The 17,096-nt window shown below is 44.2% G+C and overlaps 4 protein-coding genes across 7 annotated transcripts in view; 3 read left to right on the top strand and 1 right to left on the bottom strand.

Annotated features, from left to right (window-relative positions):
* The window catches only part of LOC126035480 (microtubule-associated protein RP/EB family member 1-like), a 281,270-nt gene that overhangs the window by 132,328 nt on the left and 131,846 nt on the right, over nt 1-17,096 (top strand). The window lies entirely within an intron of this gene.
* The window catches only part of LOC126035470 (E3 ubiquitin-protein ligase KCMF1-like), a 94,605-nt gene that overhangs the window by 42,823 nt on the left and 34,686 nt on the right, over nt 1-17,096 (top strand). Inside the window, exon 2 of the mRNA XM_049794096.1 lies at nt 13,076-13,243. Coding sequence (XP_049650053.1) covers nt 13,076-13,243 — 168 coding nt within the window. The remainder of the gene's footprint in view (nt 1-13,075; nt 13,244-17,096) is intronic.
* LOC126035473 (uncharacterized) overlaps nt 1-17,096 on the top strand; it is a 309,976-nt gene that overhangs the window by 19,452 nt on the left and 273,428 nt on the right. The gene's annotated exons all lie outside the window — the stretch shown is intronic.
* LOC126035487 (uncharacterized) overlaps nt 1-17,096 on the bottom strand; it is a 44,671-nt gene that overhangs the window by 18,985 nt on the left and 8,590 nt on the right. The window lies entirely within an intron of this gene.

Here is a 17,096-nt window from a genome sequence, read left to right on the forward strand (position 1 = left end):
TAACAGACTCCCACCATGATATCTGCCGTGTTGGCCTTTCCCCTGATTTTTACCCATAAACACACAACCCTATTGTCACCATTATTAAGCTCTAGACAAAGCACTCCCTAACATACAGGGCTACCCCACTGCCTCTCCTTCCTTGCCTATCCCTTCTGAAGAGTTTATAGCCATCCATTGCAGCACTCCAGTTGTGTGAGTCAACCCACCATCTTTCTGTGATAGCAGCTATATCATAGTTTTCCAGCTGCACAATGGCTTCCAGCTCCTCCTGTTCGTTGCCCATGCTGTGTGCATTGGTCTAGATTCACTTCAGTTGGGCTATTGATCCTGCCACCTTTTTGGGGGGAGAAGCCCTAACTCTTATGTGACTTTTCTTAGGTGTTTCTGTGGTTTCTAACACATCAATAACCCTTGTGTCTGCTGACATGGGGATCTCCATCCCCTACCCCCACTGAGATAGCTAAGGTGCTGTGTACATTAGTACAGGGACATTTCATATATGATCCAGTGTGCTCAGCACATTGTGGAGCAGACTGAAGGACCTCGCTAGCATGCCATCCCTCAAACATTGGCATGCCACCCCCAGGCTTATCACTAGCGAGCCTGGTTTTGGCCCTTTCCTCCTTGAAATTTGGTTTAAAGCTCTTTCAATGAGCCCTGCTAACTCCTGTGCAAAGATCCTTTTCCCCCTTTGAGAAATGTGTACTCCATCTGTTGCCAGCAGGCCTGGTGTCATGTAGACTGACCCATGATCAAAAACCCTGAAATTCTGCTGGTAACACCAGGCTCGGAGCTAGTTATTGATCAGCTGTGTCTTCCTGTTTCGTCTAACATCATTCCCTGGAATTAGAAGGATAAAGGGGAAAAAACCCACTTGTGCTCCTGATCCCTTAACCAGTCGTTCCAAGGCCCTGAAGTCTCTTTTGATTGCCCTTGGACTTCTTATTGCAAATTCATTGCTGCCTACATGAAAAAGCAATAATGGGTAATAATCCAAGGACCACACCAGGGTAGGAAGTTTCCTTCTCACATCTATAACCTGGGCCCTGGGGAGGCAGCAGACTTCCCTAAGAAATTGGGCCTTTTGTTCCCCTCAGAAGAGAGTCTTCTATGACAATAACTCGGGTTTTTTTCTTTATGGAAGTGGTTTTGACATAACGCATAGGCTGACTTAACCTTGGTGACATCTTGTCACGACTCAGACTGGACAGACCAGGGAGTCGTGTTTAATTCGAAATTCCCTCGGGCTACATTAAGGTGAAACGACACCAAACGATCAGTTTAAGATTTTATTCATGACAGAAGCAAACTGAACTGGGAAGGCATGGTAGTAGGTAGCAGGGTTTCTCACAACAGGAATTGGTATAAGACTACTTCTGTAAACTGTGTAACCCAGGGTAACCATATACATCAATTCAGGGAATAAGGAGATTCCTCCCGTTGAGTCACGAGGTTCAGAGCAGACCCCCTTGCTTTCCAGACTCCTCAGAGAAGGGCCCAGGGGCAGCTGGATCCACTCTTAGTCTCAGACTTGGTCAACGGTTTATGTCTTGAAACAGATGAGGTGTAGGGATTGTGGAAAAGGAAGAGAGAAGAAGACAGAGAGAGAAAAAGGAAGAGAGAAAGATTTCACCAGTCCTGGGTCCAGCATTGGTTCAGTCAGCCAAGGGGTCCAGTTCCGGTGGACTTGCGCACCTGTGGCTTCAGTTTGTGTCCTTTTATCATCCTTGCCCCTCCTTTGGACAGGCGCCCAAACTCCTCAGGCTAATGAGCAGTTTGTGAGCCTTTGGACTTGGGGGTCCTTTGTGGAGTGACTTCTCCTTCCCTGCAGAAGTGGCCATTGTTTGATCTTTGTATCAGAACAGCTTATCAGACCAGGGAGCTGGGCACCCTCCAGCATGCCCTCCCCCTCCTGTTGCTGATGTCTGAGCTGATGGGCTTTTCACCTTGGTTCCTTGCTGTGTGGGGTTTGTCTTTAAGCAGAATTTACCCCACCACAATGTTTGAGACATTAACTCTTTCAGTCTCTCATACATCTCCAACCTAGATGAACCATTGTCCTCATCATTGTTTGGTTCTACTTGCAGAGCCTTGTACCTCTTATGCAAGGGCACCTAGGAGGGCGAGGTAGTCATGGAGGAGATGCACCTGCTGCACTTGGCAGGAACTTGTCGCCATTGTCCCCTATCCCTTAAGTCACTGCGTTCTGCTGGTTGGAGAGAGGATAGGGAATCCTCCATATCATGTGTCCTGTCTGCCTGACAGGCCTGTCCCAGGGCCGGTAGGGTGTAATTCCAGTAGCATCTCCCTCTCAGACTCCCTGCTACTCCTCAACCTACTCCCCTTCTCCTGGAGCTCTGCCACCAAGTGGAGTTCCTATACCTGGGTGCACCGCCCATAGGTATACTCACTACTGCCATCTGATACTGGCACACCCTGCAGCCTGACACCTGGGTAGCAGCATGTTCCCATAGGAGGTCTATCTGGTCAGTTGTGTCAGTTGTGGCGGGTGCAGAGTTTAGAGAGGCCATGGCTTTCTGCTGGGTGGATACCATTGCTCCCTGGTTGGGCCTGGAGAGTTACAACACCCTTCCACGCAATCTGCCGCACCATGCCCTGTTTAACCACCCTGGTTGCTAGTGCTCCCTGGGGGCTTCTTTTATACGTGTATGGGCTTGGACACCGTTGCTCCTGGCCACAGCCAGGCGTTGTCAGCTGCTGTTACACGACCTGCAGGCTCCTGACGGCGCTCTCAGCTCACCTGAGGTTTCCCCAGTTCAGGAACACCCCCTGTACACAGCACTAGATCGTTCCGCTGCGGGTCGTGCCAGCACCGGAGCTGCTCGTCTCAAGGACCATAGACCATGTCTTTTAATTTGATTGTGAAGGGATGAGTTATTATTCTCTACTTTGCAACTGTTACTTATTCTAATTAAAATCTGTTATCTTTCTTGGGTATATGTTCTGAGTGGGAAGTAATTGTGGCTTAATGCCTTCAAGTAGAGTGCTTCTTTGTTTACAATGGAAGTGTTCTCTTTAACTGTTTTATATTTACATCTAAGTGTTATTCCTACTTTGTCTAGTAGTTAAGTGGAATTCAGTATTTCTGTGGTTTTTTCTGTGAAATACTGAAACAGGATAGAGCTAGTCTTGGATAAGACTGACAAAGGAAGCAAGTTATTTAAAAATTTATCTCAGGCCGATGTTCTCAAAATGCTATTCCTGAGGTCTTTTGATAAGCCTGAAGTCTTGCATATCCTGTGTGACCTGAATGTGAAATTTCCAATGTTATTTTTACCTGCTCCTAACATTATCTTGATTGTCCATAGCGTTTGGGGAAGTCAAATGGAAAAAGTATTTTACTGTTCAGAGAGAAAACAAGCTGTTACTTCTGCTTATTCAAGGCTACTAATTTTTTCATTTTGGATGTTCAGGTTATCTTATTAGATTTCACACCTGAGTTTTGTTTGTAGTTTTAAAAATTGATCCTAGTACGAGGTGGTATTTGAACCCTAATATTATTCAGTCCTATTCTTCTCCTTTTCTTGATGTTGGATCAGATGTTCATCTTAATCTGATAAATATTTAATTCTTCTGTTTATTAGGGATTAACCAAATGTTATAGCATAAGAATAAATGTCCTAGTTTCAACTGGGATAGAGTTAATTGTCTTCCTAGTAGCTGGTAGGTGCTATGTTTTGAGTTCAGTATGTGAAGAATGTTGATAACCCTGAAGTTTTCAGTTGTTGCTAAGTAGTGTTTAGACTAAAGTCGAGGATTTTTCAGCTTCTCATGCCCAGCCAGTGAGAAAGCTGGAGGGGCACAAGAATTTGGCACAGGACAGAGTCAGGGCAGCTGACCCAAAGTGGCCAACAGGGTATTCCATACCATGTGACGTCCCATCTAGTATAGGAACTCAGAAGTGGGGGCAGGGAATCGCTGCTCGGGGGACTAGCTGGGTGTCAATCAGCGGGTGGTGAGCAATTGCCCTGCACCTCATTTGTACATTCCAATCCTTTTATTATTGCTGTTGTCATTTTATTAGTGTTATCATTATAATTATTTCTTCTTTTCTGTTCTATTAAACCATTCTTATCTCAACCCAAGAGTTTTACTTCTTTTCTTGATTTTTTCCCCCATCCCACTGGATGGGGGGGGAGTGAGTGAGCGGCTGCGTGGTGCTTAGTTGCTGGCTGGGGTTAAACCATGACAGTCCATTTTGGCGCCCAACGTGGGGCACGAAGGGTTGAGATAATGTCAAACCTGACCAGAGCTTGTTAAAACAAATTTGTTACAAGCATTCATTGTATTGATCTAATAGTCGCTGGTCATTATGTTGATTTATGTGTTCTTAGAGTTGTTGCTCTGGTTTTAAAGTTCTGTTATGTATCACCTCGCTTGCTGTATGTAGTGCCTTTTCTGCTGCTTATCATCCGTGGAAGGTGGATTAAGGTTTTCGCTTTGCTGTATTGTATAACACTGGTTTATGGTATGATAAAGTCATCGGTTGTGGGATTAATCCAGTACTTGTACTTAGCATTGTCAACTTTATACTTCGGGAGCCATCTGTGGGAAACTTTTAATAATTATACCATTTACCTTTCCTCCATGGAAAACCAGTCTATGGGTGGGGTACCTTTCTTCCCCTCTCCTTTCTCCTTCAGTCCAGTTACAATGGTGTTTGAGAATTTTGAAAAATTTGAATACCCTTGGGATGTTGAGACCAGCATGGTCCTAGCCCTACTGCTAGGAATTAGCATACTTGTGAATGTGGTTCAGCTCTCGTTTAAGGTTAAACAACTATTTAAGAAGGTCACCCAGAGATGTGCCCCAAGGCTGGATAATTATGAGTGGCAGGGTGTGTGGGGTAGTATAGGCAAGTACCTAGAAAAGTGGGCACCTCCAATGTTTTGGAAATTCACCCCTGAACAAGTGCAGGATCCAGAAGAATTAGTAAAATATCTGGAAAAGGTATGCTGTCACCCCGGCAGCTCCAGAGAGATACAAATCACTGCAACATGCTGGGGCCTTGGCCCATGCCTATCGAGCCCTGTTCGACACCTCTCAGTACCCTCAAGGGGAAGAGAAAGTCTCTGGACCTAAAAACAAAACGATGAGCACTGCGGTCACCCAAACCTTGGCAACGGGCGCTGCGACCCCTCCAGCCCTGGTGACGAGCACTGTGGCTACCCAAACCTCAGCAACAGGCACTGCAGCCCCTCCAGCCCCAGCAATGAGCACGATAGCTACCCAAACCTCAGCAACAGGCACTGAGGTCCCTCCAGCCCTGGCGATGAGCACTATGGCTACCCAAACCTTGGCGACAGACACTGAGGTTATCCAAGACCCGGCGAGCGGTACTGCAACTGAACCAGCAGACCAACCTGGACCAGTATCAGTTGCCCCTGTACAGAAGAAGAAATATACACAAAAATCAGTTCTCTTAGCAAAGGAGGGAGATGAGCCAGGGTCATCACGGGAACAGGAGGAAGAGGCAGAACCAGAGGTAATCACCCGGTCCTTGAGTGAGCTGCGGGATATGCGAAAAGATTTTGGCCGCCGTATAGGTGAGCATATTATCACCTGGCTCCTCTGATGCTGGGACAATGGGACTAATAGCTTGGAATTAGAAGGTAGGGAAGCCAAGCGGCTGGGATCGCTTCCCATGGAAGGTGGCACTGACAAGGCAATTGGAAGAGGGACATAAGCCATCAGCCTCTGGAGGCGGCTCCTGTCAAGTGTGAAGGAAAGGTACCCCTTTAAGGAAGATGTTATATGTCAATCAAGCAAGTGGACCAACATGGAGAGAGGTATCCAATATCTGAGGGAATTAGCTATGCTAGAGACGATTCATTATGACCCGGACAACCCACAATTACCCAAAGATCCAGGCGAAGTCCAATGCACACGACCCACGTGGCGGAAGTTTGTACGGAGCGCACCATCGTCCTATGCCAACTCACTGGCAGTAGAAGAGGCACCGACGGTGGATGAAGTGGCTTGCCAACTCCGTCAATATGAAGAAAATCTCTCCTCCTCCCTACAAGCCTGCATTTCAGCTGTGGAGAAGCTGTCTGAGGATTTCCAGCAATTCAAAGAGGATATGTCCTATGCCCCACCTGTAAGGACCAATGTCTCAGCTATTAGGAGTGAGCGTTCCTCTGCCCAAGAGAGACAATATAGAAGGCACACTCCACAAGGTGCCCTGTGGTTTTACCTATGTGATCATGGAGAGGACATGAGGAAATGGGATGGAAAACCTACCTTGGTCCTAAATGCACGGGTACATGAGTTGCGATGAAAAACCACCACAAAAGGGGATTCTACCAGGAAAAATGCCGCTCCAGTTTCCAAACAGAGTAGAAGGGCTGATCTTATTTCTGATCCATTTGAAGAGAATTCTGAGCAAATTTTACGAGAAGTGAATACTGGATACTCTGACCAGAATTAGAGGGGCCCTGCCTCCAGCCAGGTGGAGGAAAGGGATAACCGGGTCTATTGGACTGTGTGGATTCGATGGCCTGGCACGTTATACCCACAGGAGTATAAGGCTCTAGTAGACACCGGCGCACAGTGCACTATAATGCCATTAAGTTATAAAGGGGCAGAACCCATCTGTATTTCTGGTGTGACAGGGGGATCCCAAGAGTTAACTGTATTGGAAGCTGAAGTAAGCCTAACTGGAAATGAATGGCAGAAACACCCCATTGTGACTGGCCCAGAGGCCCTGTGCACCTTTAGCATAGACTATTGCAGGAGAGAGTATTTTAAGAACCTAAAGGGGTATCGATGGGCTTTTGGTATAGCTGCCTTGGAGATGGAGGGAATTGAACAGCTGTCCACCTTGAGCAGCCTCTCTCAAGACCCTTCGATTGTGGGGTTGCTGAGGGTGGAAGAACAACAAGCGCCAAATGCTACCACCACGGTGCACCGGCGGCAATATCGCACCAACCGAGACTCCATGATTCCCATCCACAAGTTGATTCACCAACTGGAGAGCCAAGGAGTGATCAGCAAAACTCGCTCACCCTTTAATAGTCCCATATGGCCAGTGCGGAAGTCTAATGGGGAGTGGAGACTAACAGTTGACTATGGCGGCCTGAATGAAGTTACACCACCGCTGAGTGCTGCCGATTCCAGAGATGCTAGAACTTCAATATGAACTAGAGTCAAAGGCAGCCAAATGGTACACCACAATTGACATTGCTAATGCATTAATCTCAATCCCTCTGACAGAAAAGTGCTGTCCACAATTTGCCTATAGTTGGAGGGGCATCCAGTATACTTGGAATCGATTGCCCCAGGGGTGGAAACACAACCCCACCACTTACCATGGACAAAACCAGACTTCACTGGAGAAGGGTAAAGCTCCAGAACACCTGCAATATGTTGATGACATCATCGTATGGGGCAACATGGCAGAAGAAGCCTTTGAGAAAGGGAAGAAAAAAATCCAAATCCTTCTGAAAGATGTTTTTGCCATAAAAGAAAGGAAGGTCAAGGGACCTGCACAGGAGATCCAGTTTTCAGGAATAAAATGGCAAGACAGGCATCATCAGATCCCAATAGATGTGATCAACAAAATAGCAGCTATGTCCCCACCGACTAATACAAAGGAAACACAGGCTTTCTTAGGTGTCGTGGGCTTTTGGAGAATGCATATTCCAAACTACAGTCTGATTGTAAGACCTCTCTACCAAGTTACCCGGAAGAAGAACGATTTTAAACGGGGCCTGAACAACAACAAGCCTTTGAACAAATTCAGCGGGAGATTGTCCATGCAGTAGCCCTTGGACCAGTCTGGGCAAGACAAGATGTTAAAAACGTACTCTACACTGCAGCTGGGGAGAATGGCCCTACCTGGAGCCTCTGGCAGAAAGCACCTGGGGAGACCCAAGGCTGACCCCTGGGGTTTTGGATTCGAGGATATCGAGGATCCGAGGCCCTCTATACTCCAACTGAAAAAGAGATATTGGTAGCGTATGAAATAGTTTGAGTCGCCTCAGAAGTGGTTGGTACTGAGACACAGCTCCTCTTAGCACCCCGACTGCCAGTGCTGGGCTGGATGTTCAAAAGGAGGGTCTCCTCTACACATCACGCGACTGATGCCATGTGGAGTAAGTGGGTCACACTGATCACACAACGGGCTCCCGTAGGAAACCCCAGTCACCCAGGAATTGTGGAAGTGATCACGGACTGGCCAGAAGGCAAAGATTTTGGAATGTCACCAGAGGAGAAGGTAGCACAGACTAAAGAGGCCTCACTGTATAATAAACTGCCAGAAAACGACAGGCAATATGCCCTGTTCACTGACGGATCCTGTCGCAATGTGGGAAAGCATCGGAGGTGGAAGGCTGCTGTATGGAGTCCTACGTGACAAGTCGCAGAAACTGCTGAAGGAGAAGGTGAATTGAGTCCGTTTGCAGAGGTGAAAGGCATCCAGTTAGCGTTAGACATTGCTGAAAGAGAAAAGTGGCCATTGCTCTATCTCTATACTGACTCATGGATGGCGGCAAATGCCCTGTGGGGGTGGCTACAGCAATGGAAGCAGAGCAACTAGCAACGCAGAGGTAAACCCATTTGGGCTGTCGCACTGCGGAAAGATATTGCGTCCTGGCTGGAGAATCTGGTTGTAAAAGTACGTCACGTAGATGCTCGTGTACCCCAGAGTCAGGCCACTGAAGAACATCAAAATAACCAACAGGTGGATCAGGCTGCCAAGATTGAAGTGGGTCAGGTGGACCTGGACTGGCAACATAAGGGTGAACTATTTATGGCTCAGTGGGCCCATGACACCTCAGGTCATCAGGGAAGAGATGCAACATATAGATGGGCTCGCAATCGAGGGGTGGACTTGACGCTATCGCACAAGTTATCCATGAATGTGAAACATGTGCTGCAATTAAGCAAGCCAAGCAGTTAAAGCCCCTGTTGTATGGAGGGTGATGGCTGAACTATAAACAGTGGGAGGCCTGGCAGACTGACTATATCACACTCCCACAAAACCACCAAGGAAAGTGCCATGTGCTTACAATGGTGGAAGCAACCACCGGGTGGCTGGGAACATATCCTGTGGCCCATGCCACTGCCCGGAACACTATCCTGGTCCTTGGAAAGCAAGTCTTGTGGCGACACGGCACCCCAGAAAGAATCGAGTCGGACAACGGGACTCATTTCCGAAACAAACCTCATAGACACCTGGGCCAAAGAGCATGGCATGAGAGTGGGTATATCATATCCCCTGTCATGCACCAGCCTCTGGGAAAACTGAGCGATACAATGGACTGTTAAAGACTACATTGAAAGCAATGGGGGGTGGAACTTTCAAACATTGGGATACACATTTAGCAAAAGCCACCTGGTTAGTCAACACCAGAGGATCTGCCAGTCGGGGTGGCCCTGCCCAGTCAGAACTTTTATGTACTGTATAAGGGGATAAAGTCCCTGTAGTGCACATGAAAAATATATAAGGGAAGACAGTCTGGGTTACTCCTGCCTCAGGCAAAGGTAAACCCATTCGTGGGATTGCTTTTGCTCAAGGGCCTGCGTGCACTTGGTGGGTGATGCGAAAAGATGGGGAAGTCCGATGTGTGCCTCAGGGGGATTGGATTTTAGGTGAGAATAGCCAATGAATTAAACTGTATGATATTAGTTGCTATATAACCCTGCTACTGTATGTTATCGTTACTATAATTGTTATATGCTATATCCATAGTACTATAGTAAGAATCACTTAGACCAAGCAAGAAAGAAGTGTGATAAAACTGAGCAAAGTGCAGTAGTGATGGAAACAGAACTGACTCCAGCATGCAACAATCCAACGGTGCACACCATCCTCCTGCTGCGTCCAATGTCACCCGCTTGTCACACTGCACTGAAGCCCAATCCTGCTCTGTCGACTGAGAGGACTTTGCACCATCCCTCCTGCCCAGAAAGACTGGTATGACAGATGGAGCCCAGAGTTGGAGACTAAATTAACTCAACAAACATTTTATGAACGTGACCTATAAACTAAAGGAATGATATCTCTGTGTGTGTGCGCGTGTGTGTATCTCTCTGTCTCTCAAAGGACGGAAAAGGTGCTTATGATTGACTAGGATGTGACTGAAGGTATGGGATCTGAGCATGACATCAACGGTATAGAATAAGGGGTAGCTACTGTCCTGGTTTCAGCTGGGACAGAGTTAATTGTCTTCCTAGTAGCTGGTACAGTGCTATGTTTTGAGTTCAGTATGAGAAGAATGTTGATAACACACTGATGCTTTCAGTTGTTGTTAAGTAGCGTTTAGACTAAAGTCAAGGATTTTTCAGCTTCTGAGGCCCAGCCAACAAGAAGGCTGGAGGGGCACAAGAATTTGGGAGGGGACACAGCCAGGACAGCTGACCCAAAGTGGCCAACGGGGTATTCCATACCATGTGACATCATGTCTAGTATATAAACTGGGGGGAGTAGGGGTGGGGGGATCGCTGCTCAGGGACTTAGCTGGGTGTCGATCAGCGGGTGGTGAGCAATTGCACTGTGCATCATTTGTACATTCCAATCCTTTTATTATTGCTGTTGTCATTTTATTAGTGTTACCATCATCATTATTAGTTTCTTCCTTTCTGTTCTATTAAACCGTTCTTATCTCAACCCACGAGTTTTACTTCTTTTCCTGATTTTGTCCCCCGTCCCATTAGTTGGGGGGGGAAGTGAGTGAGTGGCTGCATGGTGCTTAGTTGCTGGCTGGGGTTAAACCACGACAGTAAATTATATTTGATTGGGAAGATGAGAATAAATGTGGAATTTTAAATATATATTTTTTAAGATGTTAGTATTAAGTACGTTGCATATAAAATGCTTGTGTGATAACAACTTCTCTCAAATTTTCAGTCATAATAGAGATTAAACATGCGGTTAATTTGACATACCAGAATAGTGAGTTGAATGTGTTAAAGGAAAACAACCTTTTTTTTTTTTTATGGGACTGTTATGTATCTCTTGATTCATCCATAAATTCAAAATGCTTACTTCTAGAAATTGTTTGATATTACCAAGAAGGGAATGCCTTTGAAGATGCCTTTAGGAGTGAGGTTTGATCATTAAAAAGTATAATAAGTCAAAAACCTTTAGGCTTTTAACTCAGTGCTACCCTTTAGTGGAGTACTGTTGCATTAAAAAGCAAGCACTTTTTTATCTATGAACAAGAAGTTTTTTAACTAGACCTGGCAGCCCCAGTTATTCTGATTGTGAGGAGAGGGTACATTGGTATCAATGTCATTATTTGGGCCTGTTTATCATTCTACATGTGCATTTGTGTATTGATAATTGACAGTAGAAAAACTGAAAAAGTTTCCTTGCCATTCTCGAAGGTAAAATGTATCAAAAACTTTATTTAAAAATAAACCAGATTATTTCTCTTCTGTGATCATTTCCATAAGGTCATTCTGGAGGAGATGTAGAACAGTTTTCATTGAATAGGAATTAATTTTAAAAGCTTTTAAGATGTCACTAACATGTCATGTAAATCAGTACTTCATGAAGAATCTGAATTCTTTTCACAACTTCTTTATTTGTTCATTCTTTTTGTTCCCTGCTAATAACAGAACCCTTCCTGAGTGTGTGGTTTTTTTTCAAAACCTGAAATTAATATGAATGCTTCCAGTTCATTTTGGCATTCTGTTATCTTTCAGTGTGGGGTTGGTGGTTTTTGTTGGGTTTTTTTGTTTTATTTAAGGGGCAGAGAGGAACTTCTAAAATTTTAATTAACAGTGTATGGGTTAAAAAGAACAGAGCTGAACTTATGAGGCTTTTTTTTTCTTGACGATTTTCTCTCCTGTTACATTAAAGGATATGAAAGTAGCGTGTTATGCCACCTGCTGTCAGTTTATCAAAATGAAAACACGGTAATTTAGAGTGATATGAAGAAATACTAGCTTGGAGAGATGTTGAGAGAATTTTCTCTATGTAATTTAATTTTGTCCTCTCGACCTGATATTGCAAGTAGTAGTGGTGACTTGTGTTAATACTAGATTTTTATCTGATCATAGAATTTATAGTTTGGAAATAATCATTGGGATATTTGCAGTTTTGAGACCTTGTTGATCTTCCTCTACTAATCCTCTTGGAGTCAATGTCAGTGCTTTCTTCCAATAACCTTGTTTCTATAATGTTTTCTGAATTTTCAGTAAAGTATGAAAAGCTTGTTTAAATTGATCCTGAAAGAGGACTTTGATCAAAATATTGCATGTGTTGTACACACTAGTTATTTTCATGAAGGCCCTTAATTTACTTCTGCAAGTGAAAGAAGTTTTCATGGGCCTTGACAGATGAAAAGATGATGATGATTCCTTTGCCCTTATCTAAATTAACAGCAGAGAGCTCAAATGACACAAAGAAAATTGCAAAAACCTTTAAAAGATAGTGAAGCCTTTTCCTGACACAGGCAGTGTGAGTGATTTACAGTGCAAAGATTGAACTTCCAAAAGGAAGAAGCTGAAGAGCTGATGCAACATAAAATTTAGATGTATTCAAAGTTCTTTTGTATTTCAAAATAGAAGACCCAAATTTCTGCTCCCAGATAGGTATATATTGTGAAAAATGGTTTTGGCGTTCTTCAGAATTGAACTATTAGAAAATATAGAAATGAACACAGAAGCCATGGAGGGATGGTGTTATGTAGTGGTGGTGTGTGTTTTTGTGTGGCTTGTGGGATGGTCTGCTGTGGGCTTTTTCTTTGCTTGTTTTCACAAAACTTCTAGATCAACCACTGTACTATTTGACCTCAAGAGTGTTTTGAACCAAGCTTCTGAACAGGGGAAAAAAGTGATTAAAAAGAATTTATAGTCTAACCAATTGTCATTTTGAATGCTTGACTGGTTTTTATTTTACTTTGAGTTGGACTTTCACTTTGGATGATTATTGCCTTTTTAAATATATAAATATGCTTAAAATTGAGTCTTATTGTGTATCAGCTGCGTAAACGCTTCTTGGCCAAATTCCTTTTGTTGTTGGGGGGCGATAGCAACAAATCGTTATCGTTAAAACAATGTGAAATTATTGTTGTTTTCAAGCAGTTTTCTTTGTTTACAGGTGTCAGCTGTGATGCATGTTTAAAAGGAAATTTTCGAGGTCGCAGATACAAGTGTTTAATTTGCTACGATTACGACTTGTGTGCAACTTGTTATGAAAGTGGTGCAACAACAACGAGGCATACAACTGACCATCCAATGCAGTGCATACTAACAAGAGTAGATTTTGGTAAGTAATATTTTAATTCATATTAGAGCTATTTGCAGTAGTTAAAAACTTGTATTTTTGTTTCACTACTTAAGAACTTTTTTTCTCCAAATAGCATGCTGAAAATTATAATAAGTTCCTATCTGATAAAAAGCTTGTTTTCTCTTTGGTTCTAGCATATGAAATCTGCTTTACCCTTTTGGGTTAAATGTTTTGGCACACAGCAAATTATCAGACTATTAGATATATATCTGATTAAAAGGATTACTCCTAAATTAACTTCCAATTCAAAAGGTACAACAAAACTACATGCACCCATCCCCTCCTTCCCCCAATACATTGTACCAGAAAGTACCATGGTGAAGAAGAGAAATAGTGGTGAGAGTTTGGGGAAAATGTTGTTTTCTAGTTACATCAGGGGTTGTTAATGCAGTAGGGGTGGTAGGCTGTACTGAATGTGGAAGGCTAGTGGCAAGGGCTAGGAAGTAGTTCTCTTATTTGCTATTTTCCCTGAGTCATTTCTATCGCATCATATTTATAACACCAGTGTTGTAATTCAGGAGATACTTCCATAGCAAATATTTGCATTAAGATGATGTTGACATTGGATGCTTATTTCTTTTTATACCTGTTTTAAGCCCACAAGGCTAATGTTTTGGTAAAAACTGTTTGTAGTGATTCAAACTATATTGGTTTTGAAGTTCTTTAGCTCTTTTAGTCTTTTTTTTACCTTTTTGATTTAAAAAAAAGTATTGAATATACACATTATGCTACTTCCTACATGCATTTAAAGCTCAGAACAGCTGAATATACCAATATACAGCTTCTTTCTCAGAACTCTCTTTGAGCAGAGAAGTATCTCGTTCACATTTAATTCTGAAATAGCTGCTTGCCCTAAGCCTGCCTTGTAATGACTTTGAAATCTGTGCTCTGAGAATCCAGAGTTTGAAAAGACAACTCTAAATATACAAATACATTTTTGAAAATCATATCATTTAAGTTTCTAGATATTTCTTCTTGGGCTTCACTTTTTTGCTTATTCATGAGGTAAAAATATTTGTGTAACAGTATATATTAATTCAATGTTGTGGTCACTGTTTGAGATATATGGTTCAGACTTATTTGTTCCCCAATGACAGTTATTCTTGTATATTGTGTATAGGGTTAAATGGTAGCATCATCATAAACATTGTGTACATGATTCATAGGGAAAAGAGGACTGATGTATGCTTGCTATGGAGCCATAAGTTAACATTCAATGCTAAAAGTTTGAATGTAATACAATGGGAAAATTTAATGCAAGTCATTTAACTTTTTAAAAGTCCTTCCAACCAATCTTGTGAATTTTCTGTGCATCTAGAAAACATTTTGTTTCTTGAAAACCTCAATATTTTTCTTTTAAAGCCTCTAAGTAAACACACCTTTGGATTAGGGTGTGTTACTGGTATACTTTTAAAAACCCCGTGTGGGATACACGTGCACAAGTAGAGGCTTGTCTGAATAGGGGGCATTCCCCAAACAACTGACCCCGGACCCGCTGATTGGAAGAGACAGCAAGGGGCGGAGTCTGCATCTGGCAGTGCAGGAGATTTAAGCAGGTGAAAAACAATCAGTCTAGCAGATCGCAAGGGATGAGCTTATATATTCCCAATGGGCAGATGTGTGGCAGCATGGTGACCACCCGGCAAAAAGCGGTGTCCTCTGCTTCTCCTGAGCTTCTAGCACCTGGTAGAACGAATGCAGCCACACAGGCAGAGCTCCTGTTCAAGCATGCAACCACCCAGGTTTCTGGCTCTGGGATGTGTGAAGGGACATTCCTAGAGGTGGAAAGTGATTGCAAGCAAGACTGTGGGAGGTGTGACCAGACTGATGAACTGCTCTGCTTGGTGGCTGAGCTGCAGGAGGAGGTGAGCAGACCGAGGAGTATTTGAGAGTCTGGGAAGGAGAGTGATCAGTGAAGCCGTACTCTGCCATCTATGATGCATAGAAGCCAACTCAGTGTGGCCACCATGGAGGCAGGTCCTGGATCTATTTTCTGCCAGGAGGAAGGCAGTGTCACAAGGGATAAGGAGGAATGGAAGAAGGTTACAGCACGGAGCAGTAAGAGAAACCCCTCCTTACCCTCTAAGTTACCCTCTCAGCTACCTTTACAGAATAGGTATGAGGCCCTGGCTTTGGTAGGTGAAGCACATAATGAGAAAGAGGAGGAACCTGCACAAGCAGTCTTGCCAAGATCAGAGACACCAACCCCTTGCAACAAAACCTGCATTAAGATCAGTGCCGAGAAGAAACAAGGGTGAGTTATTGTCATTGGCGATTCCCTCCTGTGCGGAACGGAAGCACCCGTGTGCAGACCGGACCCTCTTTTCAGGGAAGCTTGCTGCCTCCCTGGGGCCTGAATTAGGGATGTCACCACAAGACTGAAGAGCATAGTTCAACCTTCAGACTACTATCCATTCCTGCTCTTTCATGTGGGTACAAATGATGTCACAACAAAAGTCTAAGGTCAATCAAAAGAGACTTCAGAGCCCTGGGAAGAATGCTAAAAAAATCAGGAGCACAAGTAGTGTTTTCCTCAATCCTCCCAGTAATGGGGGGAGACTCTGTAAGAAACAGGCGAGCCCAGGATATCAATACCTGGCTCCAGGACTGGTGCCTGTGCCAAAACTTTGGGTTTTTAAACCATAGAAGAGCTTTCAAGAGAGACAAGGTATGCTGGGGCCTGATGGGATCCACCTGTCTCGATGGGGAAAATGTGTCTTTGGGCATAAGCTGGCAGGGCTGATTGAGAGAGCTTTAAACTAGAATTGATGGGGGAAGGGGATACCAACAGGATTGCAGTAGGTAAGCCAAGGGTTGGCATGGCATCGCCTGAGGGTGACAATGCTAGTGGGAACATTTACACTGCTCCTGGGAGCATGGAGGGCTCAGGAGCATATCCAAAATGCTTGTACACCAACACACGCAGTATGAGAAACAAACAGGATGAACTGGAAGGCATTGGTCAGCTCCCAGAGCTATGATGTCATTGGCATTAGTGAGACTTGGTGGAATGAATCCCATGATTGGAGTGCTTGGATGGAGGGCTACAGGCTGTTCAGGAGGGATAGGCAGAGCAGGCAAGGTGGAGGTGTCGCACTACATGTAAGGGAGAGGTTTGATTGTACAGCCCTTACAGTTAGTGATGATGTGGTGGAGAGCCTCTGGGTGAGGATTAGGGGGATGGAAAATAAAGGAGATGATGTAGTGGGTGTCTACTACCGATCGCCCATCCAGGATAACACTGATGAGTTATTCTATAGGCAATTAGGAGAAATTTCTGGATCGGTAGCCCTTCTCCTCATAGGAGATTCCAAATTCCCAGGCATCACCTGGGAATATCATACTACTGTGATGAGCAGGTCTTGGAAATTCTTGAAGTTTGTAGGAGAGAACTTGTACTCAGTGACCAACTAAGAAAGATGCCCTCTTAGACTTGTTGTTTGTGAATAGAGAAGGAGTCATGGGGGATGTGATGGTAGGTGGCTGTCTTGGCCACAATGATCGCAAAATAGTTGAGTTAAAAATTTTTGGTGTAGTGAGAAAAAAGGCCAGCAGGACTGCTACCCTGGATTTCAAGAGAGAAAACTTTAAGCTACTCGGGGAGTTACTTAGGTGAGTCCCCTGAGAATCTGCCTTTGAGGGTTTAGGAGTCCACGAGTGCTGGTCAGTTTTTAAGAAGCACCTTTTAGAAGCACAGGAGCAGGCAGTCCCTTTGTGTTGGAAGTCAAGCAAGGGGGGCAGAAGACCAGCTCGGCTGAACAGGGAACTTGTGGCACTCAAGAGGAAAAAGAAATTGTATGATCTCTGGAAGCAAGGTCAGGCTTCGCAGGAA

Source organism: Accipiter gentilis, chromosome W (assembly GCF_929443795.1).
Source record: "Accipiter gentilis chromosome W, bAccGen1.1, whole genome shotgun sequence".
Lineage (NCBI taxonomy): Eukaryota > Metazoa > Chordata > Aves > Accipitriformes > Accipitridae > Astur > Astur gentilis.